The sequence below is a fragment of the Lepisma saccharinum genome, chromosome 4 (assembly GCF_977018435.1).
Source record: "Lepisma saccharinum chromosome 4, izLepSacc3.1, whole genome shotgun sequence".
Taxonomy (NCBI): Eukaryota; Metazoa; Arthropoda; class Insecta; order Zygentoma; family Lepismatidae; genus Lepisma; species Lepisma saccharinum.
The window spans coordinates 6983966-7010397 of record NC_139232.1 but is presented as its reverse complement, the minus strand read 5'-3'; the positions used below and the strand labels follow the sequence as shown (position 1 = coordinate 7010397).

General features: G+C 39.2%; 1 protein-coding gene across 2 annotated transcripts in view; it reads right to left on the bottom strand.

Annotated features, from left to right (window-relative positions):
* The window catches only part of AstC (Allatostatin C), an 80618-nt gene that overhangs the window by 33413 nt on the left and 20773 nt on the right, over positions 1-26432 (bottom strand). The window contains exon 1 of one of the 2 annotated variants that reach the window (XM_083121558.1): positions 19575-19794. The exons of the other annotated variant lie outside the window; for it this stretch is intronic. Coding sequence (XP_082977684.1) covers positions 19575-19727 — 153 coding nt within the window. The 5' untranslated portion in view covers positions 19728-19794. Of the gene's footprint in view, positions 1-19574; positions 19795-26432 lie in introns of those variants that run through there. 2 annotated transcript variants of the gene reach the window in all.

Here is a 26432-nt window from a genome sequence, read left to right as displayed (position 1 = left end):
GATTCGAACCCGGTATGGTTAGCGCGATGTGCTAACCACTCTGCCACGGGGAAAGATGCTGGAAAGAAACTAATTTTAACCTAATCACTACGATAAAGACATACGATCCACTCCATGGTTCACTGGAATCCTTCAGTAGCAAGATTAAGAGTCGGTTCAATTCGTATCATGACCTTAATGTAATGAAGTACGACATACCTTTGATACTCGATATTTCGAAGGAAACAACACTGTAGCTGAAGGTATTGGATTGCATATTAGGAGATGTTTCAATTTGGGCCAACTCCCCTCTCTGTCACACCCTCGCTTCACAAATTCGCCCTCACCCTATCATATATCCGGAGGCGGAGGTCTGTTCTCATTAGCGACACCTGGGAAATCGAAGAAACTGCTATTTTTTTTCCGGAAAAATTATCCACGAGGTTGTTTTGAAACCCTGAGAAAAATCCGTGGAAAATCCGATAGAATTCGACACCAGCCTTTGCTGATGAGCATACAATCCTAATACCGTGAAAAGGTGCCATTTTGGAAAAGAAGAAATGACACATACCTCGGAGGATTTAGTTTCTTCTTTCAATTTCGCAACGTGGAAAAGACCTCTTACATTTACGAAAGAAAACGAAGCTCAGTAACAATCTCTTGTACTCTTTTCACCTTAAAGGCCTATCTTGAAAGGGCCCGGTAAAAAAATGAGCAGCAGGTCCAAAAGGTACATGACCTTAATACCGTGAAAAGGTGCCATTTTGGAAAAGAAGAAATGACACATACCTCGGAGGATTTAGTTTCTTCTTTCAATTTCGCAACGTGGAAAAGACCTCTTACATTTACGAAAGAAAACGAAGCTCAGTAACAATCTCTTGTACTCTTTTCACCTTAAAGGCCTATCTTGAAAGGGCCCGGTAAAAAAATGAGCAGCATGTCCAAAAGGTACATGACCTTGTCAGCGACTAAATTGAAGAAAGGGAATCTGAAACTACAAAGACATGTTCTCGTCATACTTGCGAGTGTTGTGAAAGAATGATCTGTTCCTATGTGATTGGGTATCGTTATCAAAAAGTGTCAGGTTACTTTCCCCAAGAGAGACAGAGATTGGTCATTCTCTCTTCGTTTGCTGTTGCGTATGTTTAGTGTTAGGTAAAATATAGGATATTTTGCCCAGTGTTCATACACGGAATCATTATCCGAAAAATAATTCATGGTGGTAGATGGCGATACGTCAGTAGTTTTGTACAACTCTTCCATTCTTGGACACCAACAAACAATTATATAAGGATAAAACCACGTTTATGAAACGTTTTAAAAAATGAATTTACAATTACTAGGGAAAGTTTTTTTAAAGTGCAAAATTATGGTCGGGAAAGGGGGGAAAAAGGGTTCTGAAAATGTTTTCAAAAAGTTGCAAAAAAAGATTTTGATAATATGCTTTTATTCAATTCTCTCTTTTCTGCGCCTTCTGTATATAATGCGCGCGGACCGCATAGAGAACTGTTGTTCTGGCGATTATTTTTCTTAAAGTTTGTGTTTTCTCTCGCGGGTTATATTACATTACCTTGGGAACTATTGGAGATTCAACCACTTATACCTAAAGAACCTTGGTATCAAGACATTAACCTCTCAAGAAACTCTTTAACAAGTCTTCTTAGATGTCGGCTAAATTACACCCTAGCACCTAAAGACCTGTATACTAGGAAGATTGTTCAATCCCCAATCTGTCAGTGTGGTGCAACTGAAGGAACACCTGATCACATTATATTTGAATGTCGCCTTAATGTAACTACGCGTGATTATTTCTTAAGAGATCTAAAAGAAGCAGGATATAATGGCGCATACGCCTTGTCAGCACTTTTGAAGAACCCAACGAAGAAAATAATATATGTACTTAAAAACTATATTGTGAGAGAAAATATTATATTATAAAATTATGCAATGGTAAAATTATGAAATGGTAAAATTATGAAATTGTAAAATTATGAAATTGAAAAATTATAAAATTGTAAAATTATGAAATTGTAAAATTATAAAATGTAAAACAAATGTAATTGGTTTATAGCAGGAAAGCTACAACCAAATATACATTTATAAAAAAAAAATGATTGTATCATACCATTTTATAGATCATGTTCTGCTCTACAAAATGAGACTATATGATTTTATGTAGCTTCGCAAGAAGATTGAAAATCATTTTTTTGTGTCTAAATTTTTAACAAGACATGAAAGAAAATGGTGCCCAATCATCAAAGAGAGGGTAAAAATAAGAAAAATGTGCTAATCTCACAAAGAGGTACAAAAAGGTGTAACAAAGAGTGCTCATTTCACTTGATTTCATGTCCTAAAATACACATCTGAAACGATCGGTATGAAAACAGTTATATTTTTGGAAAGGTGCTGCACCTTATAATCCGTTCCCTAATATTTACTCATTACACTTCGAGGCTTGTATAGGCATTTGGCCTTTCCTCTATGACTTGTTTTGTTTTAAAATGTCAGAAGAAACATATTCATCTGTCTTGATATCTACAAGAATCAAAGATCGATGTAAAAAAGCAATGCTCAAACTGGTCGAGAGTGTTGAGTTGTCGATTCACAATCTCACCACCGAAGGATCTGTGTTGGAATCCCGATCTGGCCATGAATATTTATGTGCGAGTCTTCCTTCGTCATTTTCATCTTATCATTCATTCTCTGTCACGATTAGGCTACAAAATCATAAAAACAAAATTAAATAAGATAAAAGTAGACAGACGAATGCAATAACACCGCCGTCCTAGTGAATGTTATAGAACAAATTTTGAAAAAAAGTAGTCAGACGCCAGAGGTCCCGGGTTCGAATATCAGACTTGGCATGGGCGTTCCTTATAGGGTGTCCCTTCATCAATTTCATCGTATCATCACTCATCCTAACTACGGACCTAGTCTGTGGCCGAAATCATCGGGGAAGTTGTGATGAGATCTTTTCCAAATGAAAGTGCTTTTTTTTAAAGGCAAGTATACCATAAAAACACAAAACAGAAATAGTTAATATTTTTGTCTACGAAACATAATTTCCTTAAGTTGCGGAGTGTGCTCTCGCAGGAAAAATGCAAATGATACATCTCGTAGATGGTAAAGAGGGATGGAAAAACTTTTCGACAAACGCCCACACTTTTCCATCTTTCCTCAATTTACCACACGCGCAGCAAAATCAACAGGTGCTACCCGGAGAGGAAGTTCGATATTTCGTCCTGCCTCGCAGTAGTATTTCGCCCAGCGTGAGATTAATGGTTCCGGGAATGCAGTCGTTCCTGGTCCTCTGCCGGCGGATACAAGCTTCTACAACTAACACTAAAGACGTCACGCAAGACCCTGAGAGAAATATTCAAATACATTCCTCAAATCTTACCTCGCTTTACTTCGCTGGAAACAGTCAGTTTTAAGGGGGCCTTATACGCTAGCTAAGTTTTGATTGTGCTTCTTCAGGTCTATTGTTAAATTTTTCGTTGTTGTACGGTGAGATCTTCTAGCTAACCTGTCCACTGGATACGAAACAGGGTTGTTAAAGGACCAGGAATTTTTAATTAATTCAATTCCGGTCCAGAACAGAAAATCAACAGGCGTAAGTGGGTCCTTGACCTTAAAGAACTTTCTATCTGTAAAATATTACATTTCAATTCGGTCCAGAAATCTGTTTTCCGGATCAATTTAAATACTGTCCAAGTTCCTTATTGAAATGAAACATTACGCAACTTGGGCCGAATTTCAAATTGTGCGAGAAAAAAGGTTCCGGTCCTATTACGGAACAAAATAAATCCCATTAGAATTTATTGGTTCCTATATATTTAACAACCCTGACACGAAATTATCTACAACTTAAGGCCACATACCTTACTGATACTCTATCCCGGAAGTCTCTGGAGCAAGCGAACGAAAACAATTTTTTGCGCAATTGGTCATTCCAGAGGGCTCGACCAATGAACGTGTGAGGGGGGAAGTGAGTGTAGAGGAAAATGCGGCTGCAACTACCAGCTGCGAGAAGCAGCACGTACAGTTTCGCTCCGCCCACTGGCTTTCTCCCTCTTCTTTACCGTTATGCGCGGCCTTACTCCACAGATTCCCGGGGCACAGTATACCCACTCGAGAAATCAATTTTGAAAAATTCCAATGTGCACCCATAGTTCTGTCATTACTATTTCTCATCTAAGAATAAGTTATTAATACATGAATAATAAGAGAACATTGATTGATTCATTTGCTTTATTTTACTTCGCTTTTCTGCCATTTTGGCAAATCTGAAGATGATGATGAACAGTGAAAAGGTGAATTTAGTGAGAAGATCAACACATATACACGGAACACGACATGAACCCAACAGAAGATTGTAATGGCTGTGGGTTCAGACGCCAAAGCCTCGTTAGTCTGCATGAATATAATTCAGGGTATGCTACGTGGAAAGCAGTGAATAATAAGAGACGAATCTGTATATAATTTTAGGAGGGATTAAGGTTACTTTTCCCGTTAATTCCTTCATGAACTTTCACTATTCATGTTATTGTACCTGAATTACTTCAATGAAGTTCCATTTTACGCACATATAGGCTACTCTTGACTGGAAACCGAGGTGTAATGTATCATGGGGTATCGATCCCGGGAGCATTTGATTACAAGACAACTACGCCATCAGTGAGACCGTACAATATTTCTATGATATTTTACTCGTTCCTTATAATGTATACATTTTAAGCATATTTTTGAAATTCATTCATTCATTCATTGTTTTCTGCCTAATTGGCAGGTTTTTCACTGCAATCTCCAGCTTTCCCTATTCTCTGCCTTACGCTTCCTAATAGCATACGACCCAGTTAATCATCCATAAGCTGATATATCTTTCTTCCACGGACATTTCCTCCTTCAACCAATCCCTCCAAGGCATCCCTTAGCAGGCAGTTCCTTCTTAGACAGTGTCCTAACCAGTTTCTTTTCCTCTTCTTGATGGTGTCCAGTATAGATCTTTTTTCACAAACTCTTTTCAGTACGGCTTCGTTTCTTTCCTTGTCCGTCCATTTTACACGCTCCATTTTTCGCCATGTCCACATTTGAAAAGCTTCGAGTCGTTTTTCTTCATTTTCTTCTCAACGTCCAGGTTTCTGCACCATATAGTGGTATACTCCACACAAAACTCTACTAATCTCTTCCTTGGACCTATGTCCATGGGTCCACAAAAAAATTCTCCTATTGAAAGCTTATTTTGCTATTGCGATTCTCATTTTCACTTCTTGTTTGCAGCTCATGTCACTGCTTATAGTGCATCCGAGGTACTTGAAGCTATCCACTTGCTGGATTCTTTCACTGTTTGCTCTCACATTAATATTCCTTGGTTTCCGTCCTATAACCATTGCATTTGTCTTGTTTACATTAATCTTCATCCCATACTGCTCACAGCTGCTGTTTAATTCTTCTAACATACTATTTATAGTTATAGTATTTATGGTTTTTTAAATGTGAATTTAAAATGGATTTCAGAAAGTTTCGGAATTCTAAACATCTAAGTTCATATTTTCTATTTTGAGCAGTGTAATTTTTCTTCTTTTATGTCGATGATTAAAAAGGAATCATGATTAGATTAGATTGATGACGAGACAACCGCAAAGAAGCACATAGGCTAATCGGGACTGGACCTACAGTTTAAAGTGGGATCCGAACCACTATGTGCCTCCACCGGTTATCGAACTCAGGAACCTTTGGTTGCAAGGCGACGACGCTACCACTACGCCATCTGGGAGGCTCGTCATGAAATTGATGAAGGGCCCTCACAAAGACTACCGGGTAGGGAATCGAACCCGGGTTCCCTTGTCGTCGTAGCACGACGTGCTAATCGCTCTGCTAAGTAGGCCAGCGCGAGTTGACAACTCAATGCTTCTGACCCCACAGACGGCATATTAAAAAGACAAGTAATCCGCTTCTAACTTTTTTTTTTCGCGGAGGTTTCTTTCGGTTGGAGCTCAAACCCATGTGAATAATCATACTTTCATTGCAAAACGACCACTAGGGAAGTTAATTTTCCTTGCTGTATATAATATAAATTATCTGCACATTGCAAAACTGTCTTGCTTCATGTTTACTCAGGAAAGAACAGGTTAGTCACTTGACTTTTGTTGGCCAACACAAGAGGATGTGTGAAAAAATCTCGCTCGAGCGGAATTCCGCTTACACGACCTTTACTAGATCACATTTGTTAACTTTATCCTCGTTCTGATTTCCACACATGCATTAGGCATCCGTTTATAGGAGCCGCGGTGGTTCAGCTGGTAGGGCGTCTGACTGGCACGCGAGAGGCCCCGATTCGATTCCAGACGGTGGCTGATATCAAGTGGGGAATTTTGCCAGGAATGTCCTTGCAAGGAGAGTCTCTGGGATTCACCCAGCCTTAACGGGGGTGTTAAAGGCGACTGGAGTGTGATGCTGATCACATCACTTCTACGGGATATTGACCGTCTCGGAGTTTACTAACTTATTCGTCGTCGCCTTGTAATCAATGAGCACCGAGTTCGATACTCGGTGGAGGCACATAGTGGTTCGGATCCCACTTTAAACTGTAGGTCCAGTCCTGATTAGCCTATCTGTGCATGAAGTGGACGTAACGAAAGAACTCCAATATCCATTATATCCTACTTTGACCAGAGTTCGAACCTGACCCGTCTGGTTTCTTAGCGTGAAACGATGCCAGCCCGTCAGGGAGGTCGGCTAACACAGTGGCGTGCCCACGGGGAGTTGGTGGAGGATCATGACCCCTCCCGTTGGCAAAGTATTCCTAAAAAAAGAACGTGAAAGGCACAAAAAGAAGGAAAAATGAAGTAAACCCAGCCTTTGCCAAAATTCTGGGCACGCCACTGAGCTCACATTGATTGATTGATTATTGAGTTCACTTTATGCACAGTAAGGCTAATCGAGACTGGGCCTACAGCTGAAAGTAGGATCCGAACCACTATGTGCGACCACCGGGTATTGGACCCGTGACCCCTTGATCACAAGGCGACGACGCTACCACTACACCATCGAGGAGGCCATTGAGCTCACATGTTGAATGATATATCCATTTGTGTAACTAATTTGCAACGTGAAGTTGTAACAAACCCAGAATGCTGATTTCAAATTATATCTATTTCGAATGCAACAGATAATCCAGATATTCGTAGCTCTGTATAATCTGATTATGTGGATAGTTTGGTTAATTGTCCGCTGTGTTCGCAGGCGCTCAGTTCGTTCTACGAATCACTGACATCAAGATAATCCAAATATCCAGTTTTGGCATATATATTTTTCTTCTTTCAACATGCCCTCTCTCTCTATCAAAACATCTGCTGCTTAGTAGCATCCAGGGATATTACGTCATCCGAAGAATTCCATACGCTACAATCAGGGGCGGATGGCATTTCATAAAAGCAATAAAAAAAACTTGCCCCATATAAACCAAAACACTTTTTATGACCTTAGGAATCCTTGACGTAACATGAATTCTCAGGATGATTGCCTGAAATGTCACGTGATGAAATTCTCCGCGTTCTTTTGTCCCTCGAAATGCGGATATTTTTTGTTATTACTTCACCACACTCAACATACCTGGAAATAATATTGCATGTTTTTTTTTCGGCGTATGATGTCCCCCCTCCCGCCACTTCCCCCCTCCCCCAGGATTGTCCGAAACATCAGCTGATAAAAACTATGACTTCAAATACGTGATTAACTCAAGCCCCGTCTCAAGATTTTGTTCAATCATATACTCTATCCCGGCAATCTCTGGAGCAAGCGAACGAAAACAAGTCTCTGCGCAAGTGGTGACTCGAAGGGACTCGACCAATAAACTCGTGAGAGGGAAATTGATGGCAGCTACCAGTCGTTTGCAGCAGCGCGCACGGTTTGTTCCTCTCACTCGCTTTCTTCCCTTCTCTTCCGTTATGCGCGGCCTTGCTCCACATACTCCAGAGACAGAGAATATTATGTGTATTATTATTATTTGCCAGTCCTGAAGGCGGAACTCAAGTCTTACCTCCGAACATTTCGGGTTCAAGTCCTATATCTCGTACGTATGTTACGTTGTATTTTCATTATTTAGCGTCGTTTTTGCCACTTTTGGCTAATCGCGACGATGAGTATGAGTGATGAAATTGAAGAAGCATGATCACAAAGAACACGCATGTCGGGACTCGAACCCAGGAACTACAATGGCGAAATCGAAATTCGATCACTTTCATTTAACAACCAACTCAGCGGATGTTCCTTCATAACCGAATCTTTTTTTTATTATATTTATTTTACGTATCTAATCAACTTTCGTACTCATCGTTTGATTGGCCTAAAGAAGCAGGGAAGCAACAAAAAAGTATATCATCATAATTAATATTCGCGAGCTGATTTGCAGTACTTTTTAATAGCAGCAGTTTTCAGCACATTGACTTCTAGGTCCAACAAAGTAGGGGGACCATAATATTTTGACCCAAAAACGAGACATCCCAAGGAGATCAATTTACCCCCACCTCCTGAAAAATTTGTTAGGCCTAATTATTACTATTATTAACGTTATTATTTATTAAACGATGGATCGCATAAATGATTCATCATAAACTATAAATTAAATATAATCTCCTGTTGTCAGAAGGTATAATTTACATTTCTCGTCCTTTCTGATCAACCTTTATGCTGAAGTTGAGTAATGCCAGATGTATTTGTCAGAAGAACCTATCCTCTTGTGAACAGATTTATTCTTCATCAATCGTTTATAAATCTCCCAGAAATTCTTACCCCACATATATCAGACACACAACTCTAGATTTGTATTTTGAGTTTATGTCAAGACGTAAGCATTTTAAATTCTTCTTGCAATTCGGTATAGAAACTACATCCTTATTCACTGCTCTACAAATAACAGAACACATACAAAACATACATTTTTTTTAGCATGAAATGTCTCTGAAATTTAGATTTGGACAAATACTGGCTTTTTGGAATGGAGGACCGGGACACGCCTCTGAAACGGGACTGTCCCTGTCAAAACTGGACGTATGGTCACCCTACAACAAAGCCATTTAAAGTCACGTTGATACTTGATTTTTTACTTATTTTCATATTGTAATAGGGAGTTCGGCAACTGCCCGAAAGATGACGAAAGTATGTAAATTTCAATGGAGTTTATTTTGTCTATTAATACTATATAAGACTATATTTCATAAATAACATTTTCTTTCTTTAAAAAAAGGCCGAGAATTAATTTGTACACCTAATATCTTGATGTAATAAGTCTGTAATTCTTTTCATTGAAAATGAAAACATTTGTAATTAATTTTACACAACATTAAAATGAGTGCATCAAAATTATGCTGTATAAATTACACAGTAATGCTAAATTCTTTATTGTTCCCTCTCTCCTGCCTTTGCCCTATCACTTTACAATCGATTTGTAACACACACAGAGAGAGAGAGAGAGAGAGAGAGAGAGAGAACCCTAAAGAGAGGGAGAGAGGAACAGAGAAAGACGTGAAAAGTTACTGACGTGGAATAAAAGATCTCAATTTCCTTTCTTCCTTCTCAAAATTGCCGTAACATGTCGCTAGGAACGTGCCTAAAATATTAACCTAGTGCGACCAAAATTTCGCAGCCAGACTTTCACATGAAATGAGAACGATTCTACACGAGTGAAAAGTTCACTCAAAAAGAAACTGATATATTGTGGATATAATTGATAAGACAGTGAAGGGTCTGCTTAAAGGTGAAGACATCTTAGGAGGCAATTACTAATGACTATCTTAATAACATAGTAACTATTAAATAGTAATAATAATGACCACACGCTGTGTCGGATATTCATATGTTTCAGATCTATCTAAATCAACTGGTTCTGAGCCTCACAATTTATTCAGCTTCATTTTGACAAGCCACTGTTTGTTAATAGATATTTGAATTTTTGTAATTTTTATTTCACCGCAATTTTCTTACCTCGTTGTTTTGATATGATTTGATTCGGTTGATTTTACTTTGTTTTTCTGCCACTTTTGGATAATCGCGAAGATGAGATGATATGATGAAATTGATGAAGGGACGCTCATGCCCGGGCCTGAATTCGAACGCGGAACCGCAAGCGTCGTACCTCGTTGTGACTCAAAGTATGGACGATGGCCCCTGCCACAGAAATTCGAACACAAAACCTTAGTTGGCGATTACGACAGCGCTAACAAATGTGCTCGACCACGTCTGACAGGGATGGAGAACATACTAAGTTATATGTGTGGAACACGGTGGTCTGGTGTTGGCAATGTGTCCGATTATTATCTAGCAGGAGTTCCATGTTAGACTCCAGGATGAGTGATCCCAGCTAGACGGCTCTGGGGCTCACGAATCCTCTCAGCCAGTGGCGCCAACTTATATGATCATGTGGGGATCGAGCCCACCCAATAATCTCCTTGTATTGTTAGTACATTTAGAAATAAAAGTCTACGCGTTCAACAAACTGTTTTATAATTATTCAACAAACAATTCTCACGACTTAATTTCCTGTGTGCGTTCATGTATTGATTCATTTATTTATTTTAATTCGCTTTTTTGCCTCTTTTTGGCTAATCTCGAAGATGAAGATGAATGATGATGAGATGAATGAAGGAATAATCACAAACACACAAGGACAGGACAAAACATGAGTCCGACGGAGGATTATACTGGCCACAAGTCAAGGCGCCAGAACCTCGATAGTGAGTAAAATGCAGTCCAGGGTCTACTTGGAAGGGAGATTGAGATTTGGGTGTCTTCGCGAAAGGTCCTATATCTCCAGTTTGGTACAGTCAGAGAAAAAATTACCTGGGCCACGGGACGTAGAATTTCGTAACGTCTTAAAGCCTGTTGTTTATGCAACCCAAATAACAAAATATTCGCTTAAGTTTGCCTGGTGATTCTGAGTTCTCGGGAAGGATTGAGCTTTGATAGCATGAGTCACATGACTCGTGCCCCAGCCACAACAAACAGCTGGGTGCTATGAGGCCTCCAGAAGAAAATTTCAGGAACTGGTTTCTTGACAAGAGCTACTCGTAAGGAAATACTATTCTTTCGAGTGATATTAGAGTCATTGTCAAGAAGGTTCGCTGAAATGATGGTTCTCATCACAGACCACATGCCACACGTTAATTGTTTAAGTCCAGTTCATGCACTGGACCTACAGATTAAAATGGAATCCGAACCAAATACCTCTCTATTTGGTATTGAATTCGGAAGCCTTTCATTACATGTAGTGTTGCCCACGAGACGAGACGTTACCACTACGACATCAGAGAGGCAATGGAACCCCTTGAGAAAGAGATAAGCGAAAATTGCTACGTGACAAACCATATTTGCCAGTAAATTTTAAAAATAAGACAATGTTTTGTACTGACAGTTTCGAACCGTGGGAGAGGCATATATTTTTCTTTTGTACCATCGTCCATTTCACGAGTTTATAATTCTTCCTCACCGACACGATTAACGCGAGTGGTAGAAGAAAAGCGAAGTAAAATAACTGAAACAGAAATAAAAGGAAAAAGCGAAATAAATTTTATTCATAATATTCTGCAGTCACTTGAGTTGTATTCATAGGATGCTACCTTTAAAGAAAGCCGTGGTCTCTTCCTTGTCTTTTTCGCTTCCTTTGTGCTCTTGCTTCCCCCTGTCACGATTGGTCTAAAACTAATTAATGCGACGTTAATTAAACAATCCAAACAACGAAACAATGCACAATCAACTGCACAAAACAACATTCCAAATGTTTTCGAATCGGAAAACAATTGAGATGCTGTAAAATGACTTAAGATGCAGTAATAAAGTGGGAATTCGGTACCGTATAGAATTAAATCGGTAGAGATGTTCGATTTGATTGGATGTTTGTTATTTAGATTTGCTATTATTTCACTTTTGGCAAATAGCGACGATGAAGATGAGTGATGCTATGATGAAATTGATGAAGGGACACTTACCAAGGACACCCACGCCCAAGTCGAGATTCTAACCAGGGACCCATGGCATCGTAGCGCGCTGTGCTAACCTCTCCTCCATGGAGTGGACATTATACCATATTTTGTGTGCTCAATTGGGATCAATCAATGGAATGAATAGGCATATTATATGATTAATAAATTCATATCATAATACCACGTCATATTATTCGGCACGAAGTAACATCAGAGACATTCAATCTTGCATTTTTGCCTTTCAACTAATTCTTTGAATTCAGGTTAATCACAACAATAAGATAAATTATGAAGCAAATGATAGTGAATGTGGGATATTGACAGTTATCACGAATTACCTGACAGAAACAACATTAAGCAGGCTCGGTGGTCAAGCTCATTAAGTGATTGACATTCGATATCGTCGCCAAAGTTCCCGGGTTTGAGTACCGTCCTTGTCGGGGGTGTTTGACTATTTCGTCATCAATTTCATGTAATGGTCACTCGTCCTTATCGTCGCGATCATCGAACAGGGAATAAAAATTATAAAAATAAATACGATGGAAGAGTACTTATTTCATCTCTCACGAAATCTCCTACAAAACCGGAATATATAAAATACATGTATATTCATTCACATACATTTTCGATTTCTATATTTAACTAATCGAGACCGAGAACGGGAGAGCAATTTTCAATTCGAGAAACCGAGAGACGGATACACTGTCAAGTCTCGTTTCTTTCTTGACATCTCCCTAATTGAGTTGTTCTGTTTGTTATTGGCTTTGTATTGGCAATTATTGTCATTATTCTTCCCCTGCAGGTAAACCATAACGATGAATTATGATGAAATGAAGCAGATAAAAGGGCAAGAACAAGAAAGTCATGCCTGTTCGGGACTTCAACCCAGAACCTTATGTAACGAGATTTGAAATTCTGGAGAAGGCGTCCGTGTTTCGCTTGGTTTTCTCTTTCCTCTACTTCTCTTATATTATCATACATGTATAATAAAAATGGATCTGATACGATACGTTGCGATTCATAATTGTGCTGGTTAGATGCTACAGATGTGAACTCCAACCTGCAATATATTATTCCCTTTTGTTTCGTATGTGGTTGAACATGAAATTTTCTTACACTGTGACAATTTCTTTCTTAGTTTTGGTTTGGTGCACAGATATGCTAATCTGGACTGGACCTTCAGTTTAAAGTGGGATACTAACCACTACGTGCATCCACCGTGTATCAAACCCGGGATCCACTGATTACAAGGCGACGACATTATCACTACGCCATCGAGGAGGCCCCATGACAAAATGTTATTCACTCGATCTCTTCCATAATTTATTTCAGCATTTACATTTTCTCCTTCTTTTTTCCTTTTGTTAACTACTCTTATACAACTCTTTTTGCGTCTTCGAATTTCTTCTTGTTTCAGGAAAAAATAATACATGCAGGCTGTATAAAAATCTCCCGTTCAAATAAATAAAACGTTCACTCTCGAGAACTAATTTACATGTTTATCACTAACGTAACCATTAGGAAACTATTGAAATGTTAACTGATATAACTGCAGATGAAACAATACTTACAGCCACTAACGAAATATCTATTCTTGTGTAGCCTCACAGACAACAAGTATCTGGTGAGTCATTCACTCTTGCTGACTACGGCCGAAGGTCACTGAACTAAAGGGTGGTGGCAAGCAAGCGGGCTTCTGCTCTACCAAAGACGAGGTCACGTGTTCCAGTTATCAATGACGTACGAAATAAGGAGGAACACAGCTATCTGACGTATGTTTTGGTCCCGTCATTGCACGTAGAACACTTTATCGTCGTGGCCTTGAAGTTCCCTCAGGGCACTCCTATGTAAAGGCTTCTCAGCTAGAAGGATATCTTCCCCATTGAGTGGAGGAAAAGTGGGTGCGTATAGAGGTCCTTCAACTTTCGTATTGTTGTTCACTTCAGAACGCGTGCTGTATCGTCGACTTAATCCAATCTATCCGTTGTAGATTTTAAGTTCTGTTTGTGTTCGGTAATTTCACATTATCTTTCTGCTTATGTTATTCGCGGCGAAGGTTCTGGATTCGATAATCTGGAAAATAACGGGATTGTGTTGGTTGCTTGATTTGGTGTCTTAAGTTCAATTTATATCCTATCAGGCTAATCGTGAATGGACCTACAGTTTAAAGGGGGATCCGAACAACTATGTTCCTCCACCGAGTATCGAACCCGGGATTTCTTAATTACAAGGTGTCCACGATCCCACTGCGCCATCGGGGATTGCGTTCGAAACGAATTAATCAAATTTGAGTGATATGATATGCAACCATTGTAAGACTATTGAAAGAAAAGCTATGGGAACCTGCCAGTTTTTCTACTGCAGACAGGAAACCATAAACATGGAAGAGAAGCTTATATTCTATGAAACCTGACGCTATGTGCTCGAATACTGGCTAAATATAATCCATAGAGGCATAGCAACGTTAAACAACCTATTATATGATAAATATAGGTTTAAGAAGGTCGAAATACAAAGATTGTGTGCGCCTCACTGATGGCGTAGTGGTAAGGCCTTGTAATCAAGGGGTCTCGGGTACGATACCAGGTGATAGCACATAGTGGTTCGGATCCCACTTTAAACTGTATGCAGCTCAGATTAGTCTATCTGTGCCGGTGACTCAGTCGGTAACGCGTCTGACTACCATGCTATATGCCCCGGGTTCGATCCCCGGCCGGTTAAAGCCCGGGAACTTTTCTAACGTTGGAAGCGGCCCCGGCGCCCACCCAGCGTCGAATGACATGGGTACCTGGGGGTAAAGGCGGTCAGGGGCGTGATGCTGATCACATCACCCCCACTCACCAACGAATCAAGAAAGTGTGGGGCGTTACCCCCACACCCCCTATACGCCTTCATGGCGTAGCGCTAAGCACAGGTGAGCACTTTACCTTTTTTTTTTTGCATAAAGTGGACTTACAACAAAATTTAAACTTGAGATAAATATTATGATAAGGTATTAAAGAATTGGGTCTAACACATTTTTTTATTGTTTACCAATGACATTGTTAACTAATATTCTTAATTTCAGTTTCAAGATGAAATCGGCTACGAAATAAAAGGAGGGGCTTCATATTTCTGTTACGTAATTCCACTTTTGTAGTAGACCTTTGCCACACTAAGATGTGACATAATAAACAAATCTGAGACACTTTCAAAGTATTAAATTGCTATCTACGTATTGGGAACAATCTTTCAATATAATACTTTTTTTGGACGCTTCAAATCATAGTATTTAATTCCTGTTTTAGCAGCTTTAAGAAACCTGATTTGGGGGGGGGTTACAAATGCCCTTTGTGCTCCCGTCAAGTTACGCCTATGACGAACAGGTATTGAAAGTAAAATACTGTCCCGACTAAATCGGGAGACATGTCTGATAGATTTGCAATTGGGAAAATCATAATTAAGCGTGTAGTTGAAAACAACCTATTTTCATAAATTGCATGCAGCTCTACTTTTTCTGCAATGTGGATGAAGAACTGGGGACTTGGAGAAGCACAACACTCCACGTACCCAATAGTCACGTGACCCTCTTTGCTTTCCTGTCATTTTGACCTTCGCGTGGAACACATTTTCGGTGTTAAGACAGGCAAAATCACCCGATCATCGAAGGGTGCAATATGTGTTGCCTACCCTCCTGCATTACTTGCTCCTATTAAAGCCTTATGGGGAAGAACTTTTTTCCATGACTGTACTTGTCAATGTTCTATATTATTTAAACTGTTGGTGGTCATATAATTGTGAAAGTAAGGTAGGGAAGGGGCTTATGACATATGTTATGTATTGTATGGATTTATACAACAAATCTCTTAGTCCTGCCTACCCAATATTTTTCAAAAGATGAGTCACTGAGCTCATCAATCGGTATGTGACTGAGGGCGAGGATTACATCTACTATGACCGAGATTGAGAATGTACGGAACCCTACCTCTTCATATTCCTTACATACCCGCTTGTTCCTCAATGACACCGTGCATTGCACAGGGTATAACTTTACTTTTTTATGAGCAATGAATCTCAGGTTTCGTAATTTTTTAAAAAACCTTGCTTTGCATAATTACTGTATATCAAAACAAAACAGAAAATATGACTATGACCTTACTAAAACACACAATTTATTATTGATTATCTTATAACTCGTTTTGTATTTCAAAGCACTTCCATGTAACTCTTTGCGTGTGTGTGCTGCAAATAACACATTGCAACTGAGACCAAGAAAAAAGTAGGTGCTGACAACAGCACTGGCGAACAGATGTAAAGTTGAAAGTGATGAGAGTCAAGGAAAATTTAACGTTTATAATAATTAATATCACTACTTTTGTAATTGCTAATTATTATCTTATGCTTGTAACTTCTTGCTGACTTTCACTCACTGTCGTACGCAGAGGGGGATCAAATGGGGCTACAGGCTCCCACCGAAATTTTGAGAAAAATCAAAACTTTCAAGTGAAAATAAGTAGGAAACTTGGGAAAAATCAAAGTGGTGAAATGCAAATCCCATTAAAATGGCCCAAATTATTAATATTGTCTTTGAACAACTTTTAATACAAAAGTAAAAATGGTAATTACGAAATATTTTATTGTAATCCCGTCTCCTAGGCTGAAGCTATGTAATATCCATCTTTAAAATACCAGAACTCCTTCGAAAAAATCCTCTTTACACAATACTTTGTTTCAGTTATCTCTGGAGCAGACGAACGAAAACAAGTCTCTGCGCGAGTATGACGCGAGACGGCTGCGCACATGAACACGTAAGAGAAAATAGGATTGCGTGGAGGCGTGTGGAAAGCGCCTTCAGTTACCAACCTTCGCACCAGCGTGTAGTCCTTCGCTCTGCCCACTCGATTTCCTCCCCTTCTCTGCCGCTATGCGCGGCCTTGCTCCAGAGATATTTGGGACAGGGTATAGTGCTTTCACTTATTTGAATTGTATGATAATAACATGTGGAAGGATACTTCCAAGCACGGGCGTGCCAAGGAAAAAACTCGGGAGTAGTTTTGACTGGTTCATATGATAAAACATTTTTTTTTTTGTTTGTCGAATGTGTAACTAAAAAATCTGGTATGGTATGGTTTTGTTCGTATATTGACCATGATGCTATTTGTCAATAACTTTATCTAAAAGCTGAGATTGTGTGGATTAAAAAGTGTTCATTTGCGTTGTTGTTGACATTTATTTGTTATAATTCACTTCACTTTTCTTCCACTTGTGGCTAATCTCGATGATGAGGATGAGTAAAATTATAAAATTGACGAAGGGACAGTCGCAAAAAACACCCTTGGGCCCAGAACTGAATTCGAACCAGGGACCCCTGGCGTTGCAAAGCGATGTGATAACCTGTTTGGCACCGAGGTCGGGCTTTGTCCACTTGGAGATCAACATAATAATTTTCAAAGAATTCTAAAGGTGGGTGTCACATACGAGCGTTCTAGGGAGGCAGGATATACAATGATATATTTTGTAATTACTATTTCTAACCATCGTTTTAAAACTTCATGAAATACAAAAATGGACGTTGCATTTACAAACTTTATTTTTCCCGAGTTTTTTACTGCTTTCATTTGAAAATTCTGATTTTATCAAAACGTCGGAGGGGGCTGTATCCCCATCATCCACCTGTGTACGCCAGTGCTTGGAAGGTCAAATATATGATTTGGTTTATTTTACTTCTCTTTCTTGCAACTTCTGACTAAGCGGCAAAGTAAAAATGAGTTAATAAAGGGATACTCGCAAAGAACACCCGTGCACACGCGGGGATTAGAACCCGCGACGAAAAACCAAATAAAATTAGTGTACACACACACTTTGCACGATATCTGGTGGAGTTTTTAGGTATATTATAGCACACCGCGCTACGACGCCAGGGGTCCTGCAGTCAAGGCAAGGATGTTCTTTGTGTCTCATCATAAATTTTATCACATCACTATCCTCATCTTCGCGGTTAGACAAAAGTGGCATAACAGAGAAGTAAAATAAATCAAATCAACCAATTAAATGTTACGATTAGGGCCTCCCCGATGGCGCAGTGGTAGCGTCGTTGCCTTGTAATCAAGGGGTCTCCGATTCGATACCCGATGGAGGCACATAGTATATAATGTGTAATAAATATATAATTTAGTTTTATATTTTAAAATAAAATAAATTCTGCCTTGGTCAGCATATTGAGTTCTTGATTAAAACACCAACTCTACTAAATGTTACGATTGATTGATTGACTTTTATATTTTATGTATATCAGCACATAGGCTATTAATGTCCGTCACGGAATACGGGGTAACACCCTCAACCAAAACTAAATTGAGGACCGGCTCCTAACAAGAAAATAAAACATGTCTATTAAAAATTTCCTCCCTCAAATCTTAAAACTATTTCATTCATTGCTTAACGAACTAAAATTATGTCTGCTGTTTCGGCGGATAAAATCTCCTTACCTATTAAAAGCTGAGGCTGTTAAGGGGCACTCAGCACGCACAAACACAGGACAACACAACTTGACAAGCCTGGCCGTGGATGCAGGCGCCAGAACCTCGCTGGCCTTCAACAGCAGTTACGAGGTTGTCCTACGGGGAAGTGAGGTTGACTTTTGGGCGCCTTACCAGAAGGTGACACGTTAAATGTTGCGATATGAAAGCAATGAACAACGAATGCGCTTATCCTTTATTAATGCTTCAATTTCAAAGAACCGATTAGCACACCGCGCTACGACGACAGAGATCCTGGGTTCGAACCCGGCCTGGTTATGGATTTTCATTGTGAGTCTTTCTTCCTCAGTTTCATCACATCACTCATTCTCATCTTCGCAATTTGCCAAAAGTGGCAGAAAGGCGAAGCAAAGTAAACCAAACCATTCATTCAATCAATTTCAAAGATATTTCGGTGCGGCATGAACAGGGCAGTCGAGGTTATACGGCAATTTAGTTCTTAGTCTGAAGAATAGCCTGACAGAGGGTAGAAACGTTACATGTAAAGCGCTTTTAAATTTTTATAAACTGCCTTGGCCAGTAACTTGAGCGCATTCGACATTTTTAGATTTCACAAAAATGTTATAATTTCTGAAATCTGTTATAATGAAGCTCAAATCAATGGATGCCCCGGCGTCTCGTATATTCTTACAAATTTTTTGAAACTCGGATGAGCCGCGGTAGACGTCACAAATGCTTTGAAATCAAAACCTCACGTGGCGCGGCGGCGACAGTATACACGCAAACGTCCAACGATTCTTCTTTGTTGGAAGAAAGGTTTCTTGTCTTTGAGCTTGCAACAGAGAGAGTTGTATTTCCTTACTTTGATATTGAACACTGAAACAATATTAACAATTTTGTTACGAATCTTGAAGTTGTCTGTATCTCAAAAAAGAGGACATTTCCCCATTTTCCTAAAAACCCGCCCGAGACATTTTTTGTACCCGAAAAAGAGGACATGTCCAAGAGGACGTCTGGGGACCCCACGAAATTGCCCTCTCTGCATTCCCTTCCCTCGAAGTAATGGTTTAGCCAATTCTGAGTGTACCATCAATATTTTTTTTCTACTTAAACATAACTGATTACTTCTCAAAACTAGTACCTGTAAATTAATACTCACCTCAATATAGTTGTCCTGCTCTCTCGTTCTGAACCCTGGCCTGGCTTCGCCGAGCACAGCAGCGACCAGACACAGCAGCAGAACGCGAAGCCAAGCCATCAGGAAAGAAGGCCGCGCCGAGCGTCCTGTAGCCTCGTGTTGCCGTGATGTCATACTTCCACGCGGATCTAGTCGTGACACAAGCGTTATCTTCCAACGGTGGGCTGCTCCGTTATCTGCGCGTCGGAACCAAACTGTCGGCAAATACCCGAGAGCGCTGGCTAAAGTACTGTGTCCAACCGACGTGCGCAGCATCTATGACGTAGGACCATGCTTCTTCCACCCACATTTAACATCCCTCGCTTCCCAAGAAAAAGTCACTCTTATGGCAATTGCGTTACTTCCTGTATGCAAGGTGCTGTGGCTTCAAAATGCTGCATTGACGTCATAAGCAAACAAACAAACAAAACGAGAGGCGAGAACAGTGTACTAATTAACGGGGGGGAGGATACCGGGGTTACCCTCCCCACCCAAAAATTTATCTTCAGCAAAAGAAAATTGTTTTTATTCCTGCCAGGGATGTTTTTATCCCCTTCAAATAAAATGCCATTGAAAGCATTAGTGTAAAAATTGTTAACTATTTAGTAACATTAGAAAAATAATTCGTGTACATTAACGGTGCAGTCATCAAAGATATCCCTGCCGAAAATTATGCAGCCTTGTGGATCAAAGGACACAATTCTTCAAATGACCAACGCCAAGCCGAGACAACATCAGACTTTTTTTCAGGGTTGTTCAAGATGCAGGAATTTTAAATAAATTCAATACGGTCCAGGTACCTTTTTCCGGCTCAATTTAAATACGGTCCAGGAACCTTTTTTCCGGATCAATTTAAATACGGTCCAGGAACCTTTTTCCGGCTCAATTTAAATACGGTCCAGGAACCTTTTTTCCGGCTCAATTTAAATACGGTCCAGGAACCTTTTTTCCGGATCAATTTAAATACGGTCCAGGAACCTTTTTCCGGATCAATTTAAATACGGTCCAGGAACCTTTTTTCCGGATCAATTTAAATACGGTCCAGGAACCTTTTTTCCGGATCAATTTAAATACGGTCCAGGAACCTTTTTCCGGATCAATTTAAATACGGTCCAGGAACCTTTTTTCCGGCTCAATTTAAATACGGTCCAGGAACCTTTTTTCCGGCTCAATTTAAATACTATCCAGGAACCTTTTTTTTTTGGATCAACTTAAATACGGTCCAGGAACCTTTTTTCCGGATCAATTTAAATACGGTCCAGGAACCTTTTTTCCGGATCAATTTAAATACGGTCCAGGAACCTTTTTTCCGGATCAATTTAAATACGGTCCAGGAACCTTTTTCCGGATCAATTTAAATACTATCCAGGAACCTTTTTTTTTTGGATCAATTTAAATACGGTCCAGGAACCTTTTTTCCGGCTCAATTTAAATACTATCCAGGAACCTTTTTTTTTTGGATCAATTTAAATACGGTCCAGGAACCTTTTTTCCGGATCAATTTAAATACGGTCCAGGAACCTTTTTTCCGGATCAATTTAAATACGGTCCAGGAACCTTTTTCCGGATCAATTTAAATACGGTCCAGGAACCTTTTTTCCGGCTCAATTTAAATACGGTCCAGGAACCTTTTTTCCGGATCAATTTAAATACGGTCCAGGAACCTTTTTCCGGATCAATTTAAATACGGTCCAGGAACCTTTTTTCCGGCTCAATTTAAATACGGTCTAGGAACCTTTTTTCCGGATCAATTTAAATACGGTCCAGGAACCTTTTTCCGGATCAATTTAAATACGGTCCAGGAACCTTTTTTCCGGATCAATTTAAATACGGTCCAGGAACCTTTTTCCGGATCAATTTAAATACGGTCCAGGAACCTTTTTTCCGGCTCAATTTAAATACGGTCTAGGAACCTTTTTTCCGGATCAATTTAAATACGGTCCAGGAACCTTTTTCCGGATCAATTTAAATACGGTCCAGGAACCTTTTTTCCGGATCAATTTAAATACGGTCCAGGAACCTTTTTCCGGATCAATTTAAATACGGTCCAGGAACCTTTTTTCCGGCTCAATTTAAATACGGTCCAGGAACCTTTTTTCCGGATCAATTTAAATACGGTCCAGGAACCTTTTTTCCGGATCAATTTAAATACGGTCCAGGAACCTTTTTCCGGATCAATTTAAATACGGTCCAGGAACCTTTTTTCCGGATCAATTTAAATACGGTCCAGGAACCTTTTTTCCGGATCAATTTAAATACGGTCCAGGAACCTTTTTTCAATGAAACAATACGCAACTTGGACCGAATTTAAATTGTGCGAGAATAAAAAGGTTCCGGTCCTGCAGCAGAAGCCAATTGAACCCATAAGAATTTATAGGTTCCTGGACTTTTAACAACCCTGCTTTTTTCCGTTAAGTTTTCATGACCTAGTGCTCATATTTTGCATCTATTAAAGTGTTCATAAGAAACTTGTAGGTAGGAAACATTAAGTTTGAACTTTGAAATAGAAATTTGGTCATGTTTTCGGTATTATTTGGTCGATTGCCCTTTTTTGTGTACGAGTTTTGGCTACTTAGAATGGTAAATAGCGTTTCTAAATTACGTGTAAATATTACCATAATACTTAATGACCTACCTCAGAACTTTGGTTCTAAGGTTCTCAGAGCCGCAAGGCAGTAGTTTAGTTTAATGATTGGCAACGTAGGTACAAATTTGCATAGACTCCCCCAAAATATACCTCCCAAAATGAAACTACAAATACGCCCCTACCCCCTCCCAAGCAAAAACCTTAATTCGCACAGTGGGCGAGAAAAATTCATCGGACAGTCATAGTCAAGGACAGGGGTACGCAAGCGGGAGCTGATGTGGTAGCAGCCCCTCCCGAAAATGTCAATTGATTGATTTAGTGTTTTAAGTCCACTTTATGCACAGTAAGGCTAATTGTGACTGGACGTACAGTTTAAAGTGGGATCCGAACCACTATGTGCCTCCAGCGGGTATCGAACCTGAAAATGTCAAGTCCAAGCAATAAAGAACTCTGGGAAAACCAATGGTATTAATGCAAACTCCCCATAAAATGACCCCCAATTATCATTTTTGTCACAACAACGTTAAAAAAAGTTTAAAAATTGTAATTACGATATTCGCCCCTCAAAACGCATCCACTTTTACAATTCCAGCCACCTCCGAGGAAAAATTCTGCATACGTCAGTGCCTTCAAGTACCACTCAAAAATGTGTATTTGTCGACCCCCGTGGCTGAGTGGTTAGCACACTGCGCTACGACGCCAGAGATCCATGGATCGAATCGCTTCAGAAAGTTCATCATATCATCATTCATCCTCGCGATTAGCGAAAAGTGGCATAAGAGCGAAGTAAAATAAACCAATCCCCAAAATAAATGTGTATTTGAGCTAAAAAAGAAATGTATTTACATAAGGTGACCAGACGTCCCGTATTATCCGGGGACAGTCACTCCCCTTTTTGAGTCTCGTGTTCACATTTCTTCAAAAACGTAAAACAGGACGCCAAAATGTTCCTTTTTTCTGACAATGACTTACAGGCATGGGCGTCCGGAAGGGGGGGCAAGGGGGGGCCGTGGCCCCCCCCCTGGAAAACGAAAGTCAACAAAAAATTACATATTTCACACATATAATTTAATTTCAGCCACAATAATGTGTGTTAATTATTGCACGAACATGATAAATTCAAATTTAAGCAATGTTTTTTGAAGGATGAACACTATTATTGGGTAAAATATGCCATGTTGGCCCCCCCCTGGAAAAAAATACCTTCCTTGCCCCTCCCTGGAAAAAATCCTGCGGACGCCCATGCTTACAGGAATAGAATTACTGCAACAATACACATTATCTATTACTATGAACTATGACATTGTTGGGTAGAAATTATTTCACATTTCCATGTCAACAATGAGCCACAATCCAATTTTCTACAATCATTGGAGTTTCTTCTCTGTCTTACTGGAACTAATTCCTCCGCTGAACGAGCCTTTGTGGAATGGTTTGTGCACAAATGGCAAGAACGCTTTTTCAGTACAAACTATGTTGATTAATAAGACGAACTATAATCGCACGTTTGTAAACTTCCACAAAGTGTTGTTTGAAGGGAAGGATGCCAGCCTCTGCAAAGTATCATTGAATGACTTCTAATTCTAAAGGACTGCTTGGCTGGAGTGCAGTGCATATTACCATATTATGTAAGTTATTTACACAGTATATTTATTGTCCGGTCTTTCCTTTAGGAAAATATGAAAAATATCCCGATTTGTGGTTTTTCTGGGACCTAGCCACCTTAATTTATGTAGTTTTACATATTTCCTGGGGACAAGTTATTCTAACTGCCCATAGTGCCTCTTCCTGGTATCGAACCGAGACCCCCTGGTTACAAGCAGGGTTGTTAAAGGTCCAGGAATTTTAAATAAATTCAATTCCGGTCCTGAAGAGCAAGCGTAGATTGGTTCTGGACCTTAAAGAACCTTTTTATCTGCTAGGTATTTCAATTCGGTCCAGGAACCTTTTTTCCGGATCAATCTAAATGCGGTCGAGGAACCTTTTTTCAGGAACAATTTAAATACGGTCCAGGAATGTTTTCTCAATGAAATTACGCAACTTGTACCGAATTTTAATTGTGCGAGAGAAAACGTTCTGGTTCTGCAGCGGATCCCAATAGAACCCATTACAATTGATGTGTTCCTCGACCTTTAACAACCCTTGGTAACACTGTTTTGTTAATCTTCGTCCGAAGAAGACCCTGTTAAAGAGAGGAAACAGGGTATATTTTTTGCACAATAAATGTTATCTTGGTCAGCACTTTAATGTTATTTAACAAGCCTGATTACAAGGTCACAGTGTCAGCACTACTCCATCTGGGACGGCTTCACTCATCGTTGTAGTGGAAGCACAAATTATTATTTTTGTTGCTGGTGACCATGTTTATAATTCCACTTTATGCACAGAAAGGCTAATCGTATCAGGACTGGACCCATTGTTTAAATTGGGATCCTTACTTCACCGGATATCGAACCCGGGAAACGATAAAAGAAGGAAATTACTTTTGACTTTTCTTCAATAAGAAGTTTCTTGAAAATATTGTGTTCAATTCATAATTTCTTTAACATATCCACAAGATGTTATTGCTGTGACTTGAAACTTTCAAAATATTAGCCTAGTTTATTTAAGATATCCTAAGTGCATTAGGCTCTTAATTGTGATAGGAAACTAATACAAAAATCTCGTCAGTACATTTGCTCATAAAAGGAACAATTAAAGTTACAATTAGGGAACCTACCGCTTGCACAACCATGTATTTTTCCTGACGTAACACCTCACGAATTTATACTTGCTTCGACTCTAAAACTAAAATCTGCTTACTCTCGATCATCAAAACTTAAATCTACAAACATTTCAAGTATAGTAGGTTTTGTAATGTAATGAGGTTCCTACATGCAAAAATAAGAGTTCTCACGGGGGCACAAGGGGGCAGTTGCCCCTCCTAATACTCTCACTTAGAAATTGTGTAGAGAATTCTTATTGCCGTTATTAATTCTATTCTCTTTCAAAAAATAAAGTATTTTCAAACCGACGAAAGTTCCAAGCAACTACAGTGGGTTTATTTTCTATGTAATTGGACTATCTCACTTCGTTCTTCAGCAAATTACTTGTTATTAAGACCCACGCATTTTATTCTTTAGCATAGTTGTTTTACACCTATGTGGTCGCAGAGTAAATTGGTCAAACATTGGAAATGAATAGATTTTGTGTAGTTGTTCTGAATCTACTGTACGAAATCATGTATATCATGTAAATTAGTCTGAACCCAATGGCATATTTAAGGGGGTTCCGGCCCCCACCAGAAAGATTTATCAAGTACTAAAATTAAGTAATGAATATATACTCGTTTAGCATTTGTTGTATAATTTCCTCTGAGCTTAGCTATTGGAAGACAAGGATTATATGGGGATCATAGGGTTTTGAAGAACGGAAAGGACGTATTTAGGGGGTCCGGATCCCCCCCTTCTCCCCACCCGAAAGACTAATCAAAATATACTCGTTTAGCGTTTTTTCGTATAATTTCCTCTGAACTTATTGGAAGACAAGGATTATATTGGTATTAAAGGGGTTTGAAGGACACGAAGAATGTATTTGGGGGGAGTGCAGGGGTCCGGACCCCCCGAAAGACTTACCAAGTACTTAAATCAAGTAATGAAAATATTAGCATTTGTTGCATAATCGATGGTTATTAATTTCCTCTGAACTTTTTAGAAGGCAAGAATTATATTGGAATCATACGGCTTTGAATGACATTACAAAGATGATTTTACACTATTACTGAAAATAATGTGCATAAAATTTTAATCAGAAACTTACTTTCCTCCAACTACATTCAACATCATTTTTGTTATTAGATAAGTAATCAATTTTTCATCTATTTGACATTATTTTCATTGCCAGGGCACTTGATTTTATGAAAATTATTCCGATCTTAACTACAGGTAAGCTACGTAATGAATATGCGCTGTTATATCTCTATTCTTATACAGTCTTTTTACCTATTCGTGTAATAATAATATAATATTAATTTATGTATTGTAATTAGTATTAATTTTATTTAATATAATTATTTTAATTTAAACATTATTATTATTATTATTATTATTAACTGTTCTCAGTACTTTAAAATAAACAACTAGTATTATTATTCCTGAGACACTTGGTTTGCCCCCCCCCCCCGAAACATATTTCTAGATACGTGCCTGTCTGAACCACAGAAGGAAAATAAAGGGGAAAGAAAACAGAGAACTTTTGTGCCACTGCTGGAATTC